Source organism: Ascaphus truei, chromosome 11 (assembly GCF_040206685.1).
Source record: "Ascaphus truei isolate aAscTru1 chromosome 11, aAscTru1.hap1, whole genome shotgun sequence".
NCBI classification, from domain to species: Eukaryota; Metazoa; Chordata; class Amphibia; order Anura; family Ascaphidae; genus Ascaphus; species Ascaphus truei.
The window spans coordinates 45,044,753-45,061,667 of NC_134493.1; the positions used below are offsets into that span (position 1 = coordinate 45,044,753).

General features: G+C 44.8%; 1 protein-coding gene across 1 annotated transcript in view; it reads right to left on the reverse strand.

Moving 5' to 3' along the window:
- Positions 1–16,915, reverse strand: part of REXO5 (RNA exonuclease 5) — a 29,816-nt gene that overhangs the window by 11,688 nt on the left and 1,213 nt on the right. Inside the window, exons 2-10 of the mRNA XM_075565996.1 lie at positions 16,574–16,721; positions 13,424–13,542; positions 11,910–12,036; positions 10,159–10,291; positions 7,682–7,831; positions 7,182–7,270; positions 2,167–2,282; positions 1,270–1,408; positions 84–178 (exon numbers count right to left, since the gene is read on the reverse strand). Coding sequence (XP_075422111.1) covers positions 84–178; positions 1,270–1,408; positions 2,167–2,282; positions 7,182–7,270; positions 7,682–7,831; positions 10,159–10,291; positions 11,910–12,036; positions 13,424–13,542; positions 16,574–16,714 — 1,109 coding nt within the window. The 5' untranslated portion in view covers positions 16,715–16,721. The remainder of the gene's footprint in view (positions 1–83; positions 179–1,269; positions 1,409–2,166; positions 2,283–7,181; positions 7,271–7,681; positions 7,832–10,158; positions 10,292–11,909; positions 12,037–13,423; positions 13,543–16,573; positions 16,722–16,915) is intronic.

Sequence of the window (16,915 nt, forward strand, 5' to 3'; positions counted from 1 at the left end):
GTGTGTGTGTGTGTGTGTATAGTGTGGGAGGAATCTGCTACATAACTTTGTGTGGTCAGGTAAAGGTTTTGGGTTATACCTACCCTAGAATCGCTTGGGTCAAGAACTTCAGTTTAAACTTTCTCGCCGATCCCCGGGCATAAAGCACAGCTGTGTCAATGATGTTCCGATGTGTCATCTACAAAAGAGAATGTAATAATGACCGCGGTGTTCCTGCATTCGTCTTTCACTGGGTTTTGCGCTTCACTTTTTTGAGGCTGGTTTGGGATAAGGGAATCAGTCACGGTATGGACACAGAAATCCCGTTGTGTGCAGTATGGCAACCACGGGGTTAACCCGTGCACCAAGACGGCCGTCTAACCGCGCTGCGCTCTGGCAACATGGCTAGGTAACCAATTAAGAAAATGAAGATTTATTCATTCGGAGGAAGAAAATATACTTTTAAACAAAACGTGTTGGGTTTGCTTTACACGGCAAGAATACAGCACATGTTAACGCCCTGTGAGAACGTCACATGACATTTACCGCTGTACATGGCGGCTGCGCACTGCAGGGGGACCCTAAAGCAAGGCAAACGTTGGACTTGTTGATTAGGGCAGTAGCGCTTAACTCCAGTCCTCAAAACCACCTCTCCCCAACAGGTCAGGTTATAAGGATGTCCCAGCTTCAGCACAGGTGGCTCAACCAGTGGCTCAGTCAAAGACTGAGCCACCTATGCTGCAGTAGGGACTGATGGAGCTACCTGTGCTGAAGCAGAGATATCTGTAAAACCTGACCTGTTGGGGGAGGCTCTGAGGACTGGCGTTGAGCGCCCCCCGGTTAGGGATTGCTCGCGGGGTTGTGCTACACATAGTACAATTCCATTTACATGCAATGCCTTGTTTAGCTCCACTTCACACCCCCAAAAGTGTGTGGCAACTGAAAGGAAATGGTAACACACATCGCATTGTAAATTCAGGTACCAGTTTGGACCTTGGAACACCCTGAGGAACACATGGCCCCCGTCCCAGCCTTCCAGTGGGGTACGGTCTCACTGAATATAGGTGCTCATACATTATTCATAGACACAGGCTAGCAATTATTTTATTAGTAGAAGAACCTCCAACAGGTCAGGTCAAATTCTGCTGGACCGCAGGTGGCTTAATCACTTTGACTGAACCCCCTGCAGGGATATGTGGAAAACCTGACCTGTTGGGGGGGCGGGGGGAGGGCGGGTTGAGGACCGGAGAACCGCTGGTATAAAAGAATTGTCCCTCACTAACCACTTACTTGTAAAGCCCAGAGGTCATTGTTTAAGGAGTGACCCACTAAGACCGCATCAGGAGGGAGAAGTGTTTTGAGTTTGTCCTGGACGTCCTTCAGCTTAGTTTTCACTGGAAGAAGAAGCGTCTCTGTAATACCCGAGAACCTTAAAAAAAGGATGAAAGTGCAATGCATTATAGCGCAATACATCACAAGCCACCTGGCTGCAGTGAATTAAACCCTTTTAAAAGAGGGAAGAGAGGCAGGGGAGAGAGAACGAGGCAGGGGAGAGAGAAAGACAGAGGCGCAGTGGAGGGGGAGAGAGAGGCAGGGGGTTTCCCCCCCCCTTATTTAAATGGAAAACATACACATTCATATTCAGCAGATCCATGCATTGCACGTGCCTCAGGTAGACAGTTGAACAGAAGAAGTGGCTTAGTGGCAAGGACACTGTCACCCTGGACAAGTCACTTTATCTCCCTGTGCCGCAGGCAGCGGCAATCAGTCCTGTTTCCAAGAGCTGACAATCTGTGTGTGCCTGTAAACATTCTGTGTATAGAGCTGTGTACACTTTGCATATAGAAATCTTCCAGAATCCACGTTGTATTCTTAGTCTCTCGGGTACACAAGGGGTGTACACGTCACATTACACTTCTCACTTTTGTGAACCAAGTCCTTCCTTTACTTGATACACAGTAACAGTCTCGTATAAACGCTCTTCTACGTAGATATAATTAGCTTGTGACAGGGGTTCTCAAATCCACTCCTCAAGACCCCTTAACAGGCCATGTTTTAAGGATATCCCTGCTTCAGCACAGGTTGCTCAGTCGGAGACTGGGATATCCTGAAAACCTGACCTGTTGGGGGGCCTTGAGAACCCCTGGCTTATGATATGAAAATAAACTGGAGTATAGTGCAGAGTACCTGGTCAGATAATCCCGTATTGGATTGTCTGGCTTTACCAGCTCGTCCATAATGCACTGACCACGGGCGTCTACCAATGAGATTTGGGTGAGCTCCTTTCCTTTATCCGTCAGGCACTGCAAAAAAAACAAAGTACATCCCCTTTAAAAATGTCTCTGAACACAGAAATATGGAGACCAGTGGCAGTGACTGCGAGCAGCGAGATACCCGGTAAGGTCGTTCAATTAATAATTACTAATGTTACACGTTTTAAACACAGGGGTGGCCAACCCCAGTCCTCAAAGGCCAGCAACAGGTCAGGTTCTCAGGATATCCCTGCTTCAGCACAGGTGGCTCAATCAGTGGCTCAGTCATTGGCTGAGCCACCTGTGTTGAAGCAGGGATATCTTTAAAACCGGACCTGTTGGTGGCCCTTGAGGGCTGGAGTTGCCCAGCCCTGTGTTAACACCATTCAGATTCTAGAAAACCTCTCTGGTGGAAGAGGCCGCCTTCTAGTTAACCCCTTGTGTTCACGAAACAGACGGCATTGTGTTGGTGAAGAGAAACTCACAGCTACTTCTAAATAAAAGCAACTGCTAAAAACTATTGTACAGCTCGAACTATTAAAGTACATTTCAAGGAAATAGTACGGCAACATTACACAGGATTTACATTCAGTTTTATTGTTGGATGTAATCATGCACGAGGCCTACAGTAATTATTAATCATGCGATGGTGATTATTAACCGTGCACTGGAGACATGCGATGGTGATTATTAACCATGCACTGGGGACATGCGATGGTGATTATTAACCGTGCACTGGAGACATGCGATGGTGATTATTAACCGTGCACTGGAGACATGCGATGGTGATTATTAACCGTGCACTGGGGACATGCGATGGTGATTATTAACCACGCACTAGAGACATGCGATGGTGTTATTAACCACGCACTGGGGACATGCGATGGTGATTATTAACCGTGCACTGGAGACATGCGATGGTGATTATTAACCGTGCACTGGAGACATGCGATGGTGATTATTAACCGTGCACTGGGGACATGCGATGGTGATTATTAACCACGCACTAGAGACATGCGATGGTGATTATTAACCACGCACTAGAGACATGCGATGGTGATTATTAACCGTGCACTGGAGACATGCGATGGTGATTATTAACCGTGCACTGGGGACATGCGATGGTGATTATTAACCGTGCACTGGAGACATGCGATGGTGATTATTAACCACGCACTAGAGACATGCGATGGTGATTATTAACCACGCACTAGAGACATGCGATGGTGATTATTAACCACGCACTGGAGACATGCGATGGTGATTATTAACCACGCACTAGAGACATGCGATGGTGATTATTAACCACGCACTAGAGACATGCGATGGTGATTATTAACCACGCACTAGAGACATGCGATGGTGATTATTAACCACGCACTAGAGACATGCGATGGTGATTATTAACCACGCACTAGAGACATGCGATGGTGATTATTAACCGTGCACTGGAGACATGCGATGGTGATTATTAACCACGCACAGGGGACATGCGATGGTGATTATTAACCGTGCACTGGAGACATGCTATGGTGATTATTAACCATGCACTGGAGACATGCGATGGTGATTATTAACCGTGCACTGGAGACATGCGATGGTGATTATTAACCGTGCACTGGAGACATGCGATGGTGATTATTAACCATGCACTGGAGACATGCGATGGTGATTATTAACCATGCACTGGAGACATGCGATGGTGATTATTAACCGTGCACTGGAGACATGCGATGGTGATTATTAACCGTGCACTGGAGACATGCGATGGTGATTATTAACCATGCACTGGGGACATGCGATGGTGATTATTAACCACGCACTAGAGACATGCGATGGTGTTATTAACCACGCACTGGGGACATGCGATGGTGATTATTAACCGTGCACTGGAGACATGCGATGGTGATTATTAACCGTGCACTGGAGACATGCGATGGTGATTATTAACCACGCACTGGGGACATGCGATGGTGATTATTAACCACGCACTAGAGACATGCGATGGTGATTATTAACCGTGCACTAGAGACATGCGATGGTGATTATTAACCGTGCACTGGAGACATGCGATGGTGATTATTAACCATGCACTGGGGACATGCGATGGTGATTATTAACCGTGCACTGGAGACATGCGATGGTGATTATTAACCGTGCACTGGAGACATGCGATGGTGATTATTAACCACGCACTGGAGACATGCGATGGTGATTATTAACCACGCACTGGAGACATGCGATGGTGATTATTAACCATGCACTGGGGACATGCGATGGTGATTATTAACCACGCACTGGAGACATGCGATGGTGATTATTAACCGTGCACTGGGGACATGCGATGGTGATTATTAACCGTGCACTGGAGACATGCGATGGTGATTATTAACCGTGCACTGGAGACATGCGATGGTGATTATTAACCACGCACTGGAGACATGCGATGGTGATTATTAACCATGCACTGGGGACATGCGATGGTGATTATTAACCATGCACTGGAGACATGCGATGGTGATTATTAACCGTGCACTGGAGACATGCGATGGTGATTATTAACCACGCACTGGAGACATGCGATGGTGATTATTAACCACGCACTAGAGACATGCGATGGTGATTATTAACCATGCACTAGAGACATGCGATGGTGATTATTAACCACGCACTAGAGACATGCGATGGTGATTATTAACCATGAACTGGAGACATGCGATGGTGATTATTAACCATGCACTAGAGACATGTGATGGTGATTATTAACCACGCACTAGAGACATGCGATGGTGATTATTAACCGTGCACTGGGGACATGCGATGGTGATTATTAACCGTGCACTGGAGACATGCGATGGTGATTATTAACCACGCACTAGAGACATGCGATGGTGATTATTAACCACGCACTAGAGACATGCGATGGTGATTATTAACCATGCACTGGAGACATGCGATGGTGATTATTAACCATGCACTGGGGACATGCGATGGTGATTATTAACCGTGCACTGGAGACATGCGATGGTGATTATTAACCACGCACTAGAGACATGCGATGGTGATTATTAACCACGCACTAGAGACATGCGATGGTGATTATTAACCATGCACTAGAGACATGCGATGGTGATTATTAACCATGCACTGGAGACATGCGATGGTGATTATTAACCACGCACTAGAGACATGCGATGGTGATTATTAACCACGCACTAGAGACATGCGATGGTGATTATTAACCGTGCACCGGGGACATGCGATGGTGATTATTAACCATGCACTGGAGACATGCGATGGTGATTATTAACCATGCACTGGGGACATGCGATGGTGATTATTAACCACGCACTGGAGACATGTGATGGTGATTATTAACCGTGCACTGGAGACATGCAATGGTGATTATTAACCATGCACTGGAGACATGCGATGGTGATTATTAACCATGCACTGGAGACATGCGATGGTGATTATTAACCATGCACTGGGGACATGCGATGGTGATTATTAACCATGCACTGGGGACATGCGATGGTGATTATTAACCATGCACTGGGGACATGCGATGGTGATTATTAACGATGCACTGGAGACATGCGATGGTGATTATTAACCACGCATTCGAGACATGCGATGGTGATTATTAACCACGCACTGGAGACATGCGATGGTGATTATTAACCATGCACTGGGGACATGCGATGGTGATTATTAACCATGCACTGGGGACATGCGATGGTGATTATTAACCACGCACTAGAGACATGCGATGGTGATTATTAACCATGCGATGGTGATTATTAACCATGCACTGGGGACATGCGATGGTGATTATTAACCACGCACTAGAGACATGCGATGGTGATTATTAACCACGCACTGGAGACATGCAATGGTGATTATTAACCACGCACTGGAGACATGCGATGGTGATTATTAACCATGCACTGGAGACATGCGATGGTGATTATTAACCACGCACTAGAGACATGCGATGGTGATTATTAACCACGCACTAGAGACATGCGATGGTGATTATTAACCACGCACTGGAGACATGCGATGGTGATTATTAACCACGCACTGGAGACATGCGATGGTGATTATTAACCACGCACTGGAGACATGCGATGGTGATTATTAACCACGCACTAGAGACATGCGATGGTGATTATTAACCACGCACTAGAGACATGTGATGGTGATTATTAACCACGCACTAGAGACATGCGATGGTGATTATTAACCACGCACTAGAGACATGCGATGGTGATTATTAACCACGCACTAGAGACATGCGATGGTGATTATTAACCACGCACTGGAGACATGCGATGGTGATTATTAACCACGCACTGGAGACATGCGATGGTGATTATTAACCACGCACTAGAGACATGCGATGGTGTTATTAACCACGCACTAGAGACATGCGATGGTGATTATTAACCACGCACTAGAGACATGCGATGGTGATTATTAACCACGCACTAGAGACATGCGATGGTGATTATTAACCACGCACTAGAGACATGCGATGGTGATTATTAACCACGCACTAGAGCCATGCGATGGTGATTATTAACCACGCACTAGAGACATGCGATGGTGATTATTAACCACGCACTAGAGACATGCGATGGTGATTATTAACCACGCACTAGAGACATGCGATGGTGATTATTAACCATGCACTAGAGACATGCGATGGTGATTATTAACCATGCACTAGAGACATGCGATGGTGATTATTAACCATGCACTAGAGACATGCGATGGTGATTATTAACCATGCACTAGAGACATGCGATGGTGATTATTAACCATGCACTAGAGACATGCGATGGTGATTATTAACCATGCACTAGAGACATGCGATGGTGATTATTAACCATGCACTAGTGACATGTGATGGCGATTATCAATTGTACATGTCAAAGAACTTACCATTTCACAATCCAGTCCAAAAAGGGGGCTATTGTCTGTTGCTTCTGCATCACAGCCAGTGTGCACAAAGTTCCCTCCATCCTGAGAGCCTAGGAGGATAGATAAATGCATTAAGGGGTTTCTAGTCGGACAACAGGTCTTTTCAGAATGTTATTTATTTGGCCTCAGATGAACATTTTTTTAATTGTTTTTCTATCAATGGTGCAGTCATTTAATATACGAGCACAGACGATTCCAACAGACAATGCTGCCCACTCTATATTTTCTTCCACAGGAGCATGAAACACATTACCCGTTTTTGGATCAAGATTATTTGTCACTGGTCTTATTAACAACAGTAAATGTGTATTCGGAAACCTTGCGCTCGTGAATAAACGATTGATATGTACAACAACATATAAGTAATTGAAGTCAAAAGAGCCCTTCTTCAGATGTGATGTTCCCAAGGTGCCATCAGATTAGCAAATGTAACTTTGGGTTTTGCAACATTATAAACTGACCTACTAAGGGATACTCATTTTTCCTCATCGCCTTCTCAGAAAGCAGGTACTTGGTCAGGCCATGCTTTTTATGTTCGTATTTCTGCACGATGGGGTCTTGTGTAAGGCGGTGGTTGGTCTTCTCAGAAGAGTGACCTAGATCCGAAGAACCTAAAAACAGATAAGATCATCTTAATTGAACTCATATGTTCTCTTTTATAACCTTAATCTACTGCGGTAGTGAACAGTCCATCAGAAAAGTAACCGCAAGAGTAAATCAGTGATGCACTAAAAACAAAAACTGCTAATTATTCTTCGTGCAGTTTGCCGTCCTGTTGAGGAATGTAAGCACTTAAACACTGCTCTATCAACAGGGGTTTCTAAGAACCCTTGGGTTCCCCGGGCATCCCTAAAGGGTTCCCAACAATTTTCAGGTCATTTGAAAATTGTACAAATACAGAAGAATGTACAATAAATCTGATCTCAGACGCGCAATTAGGGAGGGTTGGGGTTCCTTACAATGCATCTGATCTCAGACGCGCAATTAGGGAGGGTTGGGGTTCCTTACAATGCATCTGATCTCAGACGCGCTATTAGAGAGGGTTGGGGTTCCTTACAATGCATCTGATCTCAGACGCGCAATTAGGGAGGGTTGGAATTGCTCAGAATGTCACAATATAATTATAGGGTTCCTTAACCAAAAAAGGTTAAAAAAACACTGACGTAGAGTATGTACACTAATAAATCAGCCGCGTCTGTATTTCTACTGAATGCTGGCATTACAGACCCTCGCTGCCTAGAGCAGCTATTCACTTTGCAGCCTATGTGACGTTGTTGTAGTCGATAAGTACCAGGCTGTGTCAAAGGTCTTCAGGGGCAAGTCTTGATTTTTACTCACACTGCAAATGAAGGAGGAAATTCACCAAGTGCCAACGCGGGGTTCTCTCACCACGAGTGTGTGTGTGTGTGTGTGTGTGTGTGTGTGTGTGTGTGTGTGTGTGTGTATATATATATATATATATATATATATATATATATATACAGTGTTCGACAAACCTATACATTTGCTCGCCCCGGGCGAGTGGATTTAACCCCCGGGCGAGTAAATATTGGCCCAAGCAGCACACGTTTGGTACTAGGTGGCGAGTAGATTTTTTTGTGTGGCGAGTACATTTTTTGGTGATTTGTCAACCACTATATATATATATATATATATATATATATATATATATATATATATATATATATATATATATATATATATATATATATATATATATATATATGCATATGCACCTTAACCCTGGCTGTGCTCAAAGCTGTGACCATGCAGCAAGCTTAAGCCTATAGGGAACCATGTTAAAAATGGTTTTTGAGGCAAAAAGTGACACTGTGTGCTCATTTGCATGTCATTTCCCAGAATCCCTTGCTGCAGTGGAAGTGCTGTATGCTGGGTGATAATGGGGAAAGGCGGGGTTGCAGACCTGCCTAAGACATGCAGATGAGCATACAGTTGTATTTGCATATTTGCTTTCCTGTGGAGGGTTTTTGTCACCTTTTTTACTCACCATAACTTAACTCAGTATTATGGTGTGTGTGTGTGTATATATATATATATATATATATATATATGTGCATTCCAAGTTGAATGTATATCCAGTAACCCCCTCCCCCCCTAGCTCCCGGGATACAGACCTGGAAACCTAGCACTGTCACTTCCTGCCCATCACACGGCCCTATGCACGAGATTTAACCCTCCATTATTTCCCCCTGGACGTGTGGAACCAGCGGCACTTCCCCTGGTAAATATCGTGGTAACCAGGGGGTCCGAGGAGCTGACGTTAACGTGGATCAGCTCCGGAGACCCCCTGCTTCCACACCCATGTTAAAAATAGAGGGGGGGGGGGAAGAGGAGATAAAAAGAAAATCTATAAGGGTAACTGCTGAAGGGGTCACAACAACAGAAGTCACGTGATCGCCGCGGCCCTTAAAACGGAAGAGGCCTCCTCTTCCCTGTCCCTGCACAAGAGATCGCGTCCTGCGCTCCCGACGCGACCTCCCCAAGGAAACGAAGTAGTCACTACATCTTGGGGCCCCAGGTGCTGCCGCCCCGATGTTGCAGTGGCTACACCTCGGGTCACCCAAAGGGTTAAGGCTTCAGATGAATGAATAACACCTTTTGCACCACGGCCATCAAACTGGTTTGTTTAGATTCTAAATGAACCATGCAGCTTTGTTGAAATTGTGATTCGATTACGAAGTAGGATGCAAAAAAATAAACATTTGACTCCAATGAATCTGCGCTGTTAGATTTCTTTACACAGTTATTCTCTCTGTACTTAAGTATTTGCATTATAAGAAAAGGGTACCTCAGTATAAAATAAAAAAATAAAAAATGGATAATTATAAGGCAAGATGCTTATTTGGAAGGTATTAATTAGTGCAGAACATTGCAACCGTGGGAGCCGTCCACGTAACTCCCTGGGAAAAGATTATACCTTGTCTGCTTTTGAGTGGATGTTCTGACATTAATTCTTCTCCCTCTCGGTCCCCGACGTGATTCTGTTCTATTCCAACCAAAGTAGCTAGAAAATCACACGCAGGAAGTGGCGACGGCGGCAAACTGAATCTCTGTCCATGAATAAAAACAACGTCAAACGCTTATGAATATGCAAAATAAGAGCATTATCTTTATATTATTATATATACACACACACACACGTCCAGTTGCGATAGAGCAGAATAAATGAGTTCTTCAGTATTAGGTGATCCCTAACTATTTATGTCATAGGACAAGCTTTCGAGAGTTCTCCTCTCTCCCTCAGTTCAGCAGTACTGGTTTACAAACCTCTGTTTTAGCTATAGATTTCTTTGTAAACCAGTACTGCTGACCTGAGGAAGAGAGGAAAACTCTCGAAAGCTGATCCTATGACATAAATAGTTAGTCCAAATAAAAAAAAAAAGGTATCACCTAATACTGAAGAACTGTGCTTGGGGTCCAAAGAATCACATGGCGCTATAAGCGGATCGCGTTAGAAATAATGTACAATTGTATGCATTGTACAATAAAGTATTTAAGATACCAATAATCGTGTTGTAAAGTATCCATAAATACGAAAATTGGGAGCAACGCTTGTATCGCGTTATAAGTGGATTCGTGTGGTAATGGATCGCGTTATAACGGGGTTGAGCTGTATATCTATAAATCAGGGTCATAGCTCCAAGACCATGAAACTTTGCATGCATACTAAGGGGACTCTAGGGGGTGTGTACCTGAGGTTATTTTTATTTTGGGAATTGTTTCCCTCCTATGGGTGTGTAAGAGAGGGAGAGGTGGGGGGGATTGGTGGGTGTGTAAGAGAGGGAGAGGTGGGGGGGATTGGTGGGGGTGTAAGAGGGAGGGAGAAGTGGGGGGGATTGGTGGGGGTGTAAGAGGGAGGGAGAGGTGGCGGTGTAAGTGGAGGGAGGGGGAGAGATTGAGTGTAAGTGCGAGGGGGTAAGAGAGGAAGGTCACTGATGGGGTGTGAGTGTCACTATAATTTTGGTTGGGAGCCTCAACGACTGGGGATTGGAGGGGGGGGAATCTCAGTGAGGGGCGTTTAGGGGAGGGGGGGGGGAGTCTCAGCGAGGGGGGTTTAGGGGGGGTCCTCAGTGAGTGGGGGTTGGGAGTCTCACGGAGTGGGCGTTGGCATGTAGCCTCCCTCACTAGAAGGTGGAATTCATGATCGGGTTACAGAGGGCACCATTATGGAGAGTCACAGTTTCAAGTTTGCAATGGAAAAGATGACACCAGAGTCCGGCGATCCATGCAAAGCCGAGTACTTAAGCTAATGGTTCATAAAACGTTATGGAAACCTACAAACATGCATACTTCCCCCAAGACCAAAACTGCTTCTAGAAACGTTTTCTGCATGTTAACTTAAATCCTCTTGGAGGGTCCTGATACAGCAATGGGCGACAGTCAAGGGGACAGTGTCTGCAGAGTGACAAACCCAAGTACAGTGCGGGTCAGGGAGTACCGGCGATGACTCTAAAAACAATGGCCCGGGCTTGAAAGCAGAAGAGTTCGGCTCGCATCCAAGTGTCAGCTCCTTGGGCAAGTCACTGTATCTCTCTGTAGCTCAGGCCCCAAACACAGTGTGAGAGCTTGTCTGGGCAGGGGCGGTGTCTGTATAATTCTGCGTACCGCAAGATTGTAACATCGGGAGAGAAGCCCTCTATAAAAGAAAAGTTATTTTTTTGCACTCACATGTGGGAGTCTCTTCCTGAGAGCGCGGAAGTGCGAATAAAATCTATAAAAGTGCAGCTGGCCGAGGTCCTGCAGTACAACGACAACCACACCGCGGAGGTGCCTCTGATGATAAATGTGACACCAGCTGCAAAGGAACACACAGCAATTAACATGCAAAATACACACCAACGCTGCCTTTTCTGTCCAATGTTCTGCACATTCTGGCAACTTTGGTTCCAGTCTCTCTAGATAAGAAGAAGTAGCAGTGGGACTTCAGAACAACTGTTCTGGCCCAGGCTCAAAGTAGGTACTGAGTAGGATCAGAGCGTTTAACTCGTGCCCTTTAAATACACACAGTCCTTCTATTTTCTGCAACTTTATTGGAAGGGGTATACAGGAACATAGAATAACTGGGGGGTTATTGTCAAGGCAACAGCAATGGGGAGAAAGCAACAATGTTTCAACTACACTGAGGAGCAATGGCTGCCTCAGAACAGATAAAACAAACATACAGAGAGGTTCCAGGACAACAACAGAGATACTCAACATCATTTTACAACACAATGTTAATTCTACAAAAAGTGAGTAAATTGTTATTGTATAATGAGCTTTTGTATACGGGGTTCTCCAATTATATCACCATTGGGCATTTCAGGGTGAGTTTTAGTAGCTCGGGGCTTTTGCTGACACACTTCAGTGTTGTAGTTTAATGCCTTGTGCACTTTTTTTTCCCCGTGAACTTTTACCAGAAGACCCTAAAGTCATTTACAAAGGAAACGCAAACCGGTGGCATTTTTGTACTCCATGCATTTATCTTCGGAAACTAAAATTAAAATGGAATAACTTGAACGCTATGACTTTATTAATACACTCTTTTCTCGTTTTATTATATACACACACACACACACACACAAATGTTGGCTGGTGGTAAATAAAAGGTTGAAATTGGGGGATTTAAACCCCCTAGTCCCAGAGTCTACCATGCTGTTTATCCCTGACGCAGTTAGCACAGCTTACGAAACGCGTAGGGCAGGAGGCGAGCGATTGGTGGTTGCCGGGAAGTAACGTCACCAAGCCAAGCCGCAAGTCCACCACTGCTACAATCGGCAGGCAGCCAGGCACGCAGGCGAGAGAACGGCCTGATATCGGAGAGACTACTGAGGCGCCCCTTTCACCACGGAGATCACTTTTGCTGCTCAGATACAAGTTCACGTTTGCGAGCGTACTGGATGTGATCTTTTTGACGTGTATAGCTTTCTTCAAGGCGCCCCACCATGACATGTTATAGGTTTTACTGCAAGGAATACAGTGAATATCTACAACAATAATTAAACTATTTAACAATCCCTAACATAAAGTTGGACTAGTGAACATCAGCAGGTGGGAGTTAGAAAACTAACACTGGGTCATAAGGGTGCTTTGTGACAGTGGGTGCTTATATATTACTGCAGGAGGTTAAGAAAATACGGTATTTTAGCTTATTAAAAACAGTCCAAATCAATACAACAAGCAAAAGAAACAGTTCACTGTACCTAGGCTGGGCGGCCTGACCGCATTTTCCTAGAGAAGCATATTTGAGGAGTTCATGTATCTGTGTGAGATAAATTTCACAATTATCTCGAAACAATGCAGGAGACAGCCTGGGAGCCTTCTGTGAATGAAAACAAGACAACAACTACTAGTATATTATTTTTAAAGGGGATTTCTTTTTGTTGGATCGATCTGTAGATATAGGGGGAAAAAAAGTGTAAAAGGTCCATACACACATGAAAATTGCATGATTTGATGCTGGAAGGGGACAGACTGAATGGAAGAAGAGGAAGTACTTCCTTATTGGAAGAGGAGGAAGTACTTCCTTATTGGAAGTGTAGCAGATGCATGGAACCGCCTTCCAGCAGAAAAAGCCTCCCAGCAGCAGACAAAATAAATTCGAGTGACTATATGGCATTGGGACGTACCCAACAATAGATGCAGATCAGTGGCAAGAAAGGAACATGGGAAGACTGGATAGGTCAACTGGCCTTATTTGCTGCCTGTTTCTGTAAATGAAAACAGATATATAGATATATTTTCAGAGACCCTAAAAACTCCATGCTGCAGAAGAGATTGGCTGCCTTCAAGTAAATGGGACTAAAACTTCCCCAGCGCGGGGAAGTGACAGCTTATTGAAGAAGGACGATGTGATTTTCACAACCAAATAAATGTGCGCTAGAACAAGAGGTCACGCAGTGACGCTGGAGGAGATATGCAAGGAAGTACTTCTTCACTGAAAGGGGTGGTGGATACGTGGAACAGCCTCCCAGAGATGGTAGAGTCTAATACAATACGGGAATTCAAGCATGCTTAGGATAGAGATACAGAGAAGGCTACCTTAAATATGCTAGAAAGGCAGGGATCACATATGGTCTGACGTTTCACGGCAGATGGGAAAAACATCCGGCTCTTGACTCCACTTTGCGCTCCTCCCTCAGCTCTGCTCCAGACTAACAACCTGGTCAGGAACTACAACTCTTCCCCATCCTCCTCTCTTCACCTACATGCTCCGCTTTCTCTATGTCGTTCTCACACTTCTAACCCCCAGACACTGGCTAAATTCCCACACACGCATGCTCCACTCGCTCCTCTGAACACCTCTGGAGGAAATTTCACACGCTCGCAGACTTCCTTCACTACAAATGTATCCTATTTCAACTCTACCCTCTCCCAGGCTAAACAAACCTACTTTTCCTCACAAGTCTATCCCACGCAGACTCTTCTCCGTCTTTGACGGTCTACTCAAACCACCGTCTGTTACCTGTCTTTCTTCCTCTATTTCACTTCAGGACTTTTCTGACTATTTCAAGACAAATGTGGATTCTATTCGCCAAGACATCCCCTCTGTATCCTCCTCACATTCGACACCTCTTCCTAACTCTCCTCCTGCCTTCCTTGACTCCTTTTCCGCTGTCAGAGGAGGACGTGTGACTACTTATCTTTTCTACCTCTTCCACCTGTCCTCTTGACCCCATTCCTTTCCCTCAAAACCTCTTGGTCCTACTCTAATCCCTACACATACATCCCTCTACTCTGGTACCTTTCCCGTCTCCTTCAAGCCCGCAACAGTTATACTTTTACTCAAAAACAGCAAGCTTGACCCTACCTATCCAACTATCGCTCAGTCTCCCTCTAAACTCCTTGAACGCTTTGTATTCTCTCGCTTGCTCCATTTTCCCACCACCTACTCAAAACTAGACCCTCTACAATCTGGCTTCCACACTGCTCACTCCACTGAAAGAGCCCATACCAAAATAACTAATGACCTCCATGCTGCAAAAGTTAAAGTCATTACACTACGCTCATATTACTTGACATCTCTGCAGCCTTTGATACTGTGGACTACCCTCTTCTACGTCACATTCTCCATACTCTTGGTATTCGTATCCTGGACTTCCTCTTACCTCTCGCACCGTACTTTCAGAGTCTCGTTTGCCAACACCTCCTCCTCTATCGATCCCTTCTCTTTACACTCTCTCTCTCTAGGTGACCTTATCACATCTCAAGGGTTCAAATATCACCTCAATGCTGATGACACACAAATGTACCTTTCAACCCTCCCTTACACCTGCTGTACAGACCAATGTCTCTGAATGTCTCTCCGCTTTATCATCCAGCCCTCCGCCGACTCAAACTTAGCATGTCCAAGACAGAACTGCTCATACTTCCTCCCAAGCCCGGCCCTACTGCCCCTTTAAACATTACTGTTAGCAGTGCTGTCATACACCCAGTATCCCAAGCACGCTGCTTAGGTGCCACACTTGACTCCTCCATCACATTCACAATGTAAATAAAACCTGTCGTTTTTTCCTCCGTAACACTGCAAAGATGCGCCCTTTCTTCTGGTCGCTCTACTGCTAAAACTCGAATGCAGGCCCTCATTCTCTCCCGCCTCGACTATTGTAGCCTTCTACTGTCTGGTGTTCCTGCCTCTCATCTGTCTCCCCTACAATCTATCCTAAACGCTGCTACTAGAATCACTTTACTCTTTCCTAAACCTCAGCGTCTCCCCTGCTGAAATCCTTCTACTGGCTTCCTATCAAATCCTGTATTACACTCCATTCTTCTCCTCACTTTAAGGCTATACACTCTTCTGCCCCTTCTTACAGCTCGGCCCTAATTTCTCACTATACAGAACCGCAACTCTTGCTTTCTGCTCAAGGATGTCTTCTGTCTGCCCCTTTCTAGCTAGAGTCCTCTCCTGCCTAAAACCTCTCACTCACTGCCCCACACCTCTGGAATATCCTTCCCCTCATTACCCGACTGGCACCTTCTCTCTTTCCACCTTTAAGACCTATCTTAAAACACAACTCTTTAACAAATCACATGGGTAGCTCCTATGGTTGATACTATACATCTCGGATGCACCGACCTTGGCCCCTTGCAGACGCTCTTACCAGAACTTACCTTTCTCCCTAATTACCACTTGGATTGTAAGCTCCTCGGGGCACTTTCTTATTGTTATGGTCATGTCTGAAGCGCTTAATCCCATTATGTGTTATATTATTATGTCACATGTATTACTGCTGTGACGCGCTATGTACATAAATGGTGCTATATAAATAAAGACATACTGTACATACATACTACATGGCCAAGTGGTTTTTATTTACCATCAAAATCTGTGTTTCTATGTATGTAAAGATTACCTTGATTGTCTGTACATCTGAACAAATTATTTCCTTTCTACTGTTGGTTTCGGTTTTTCTCTTCTTGGATCTTCTCTCATTTGCTTCATTATTTCTGGGTTGTTTGCAATGATTTAAAGGCTTCTCCTCAGTCATTTTCATCCTGGAACTGCAGACATAAAAAAAAGCAAAGAGGCAGAGTAAATTAAAAGCATATAATGGCTCTTAATGTGTTTAGTTTATGCCAAATTGTGTTATTTAAAGTGTTGCCCTGAACTGTTATAATACCCCTGAATAAAGGCAATCTAAATAGTCAATGGAGCAATAAAATATTGTTTCACTCTATAATTTGTCTTGTGCCGA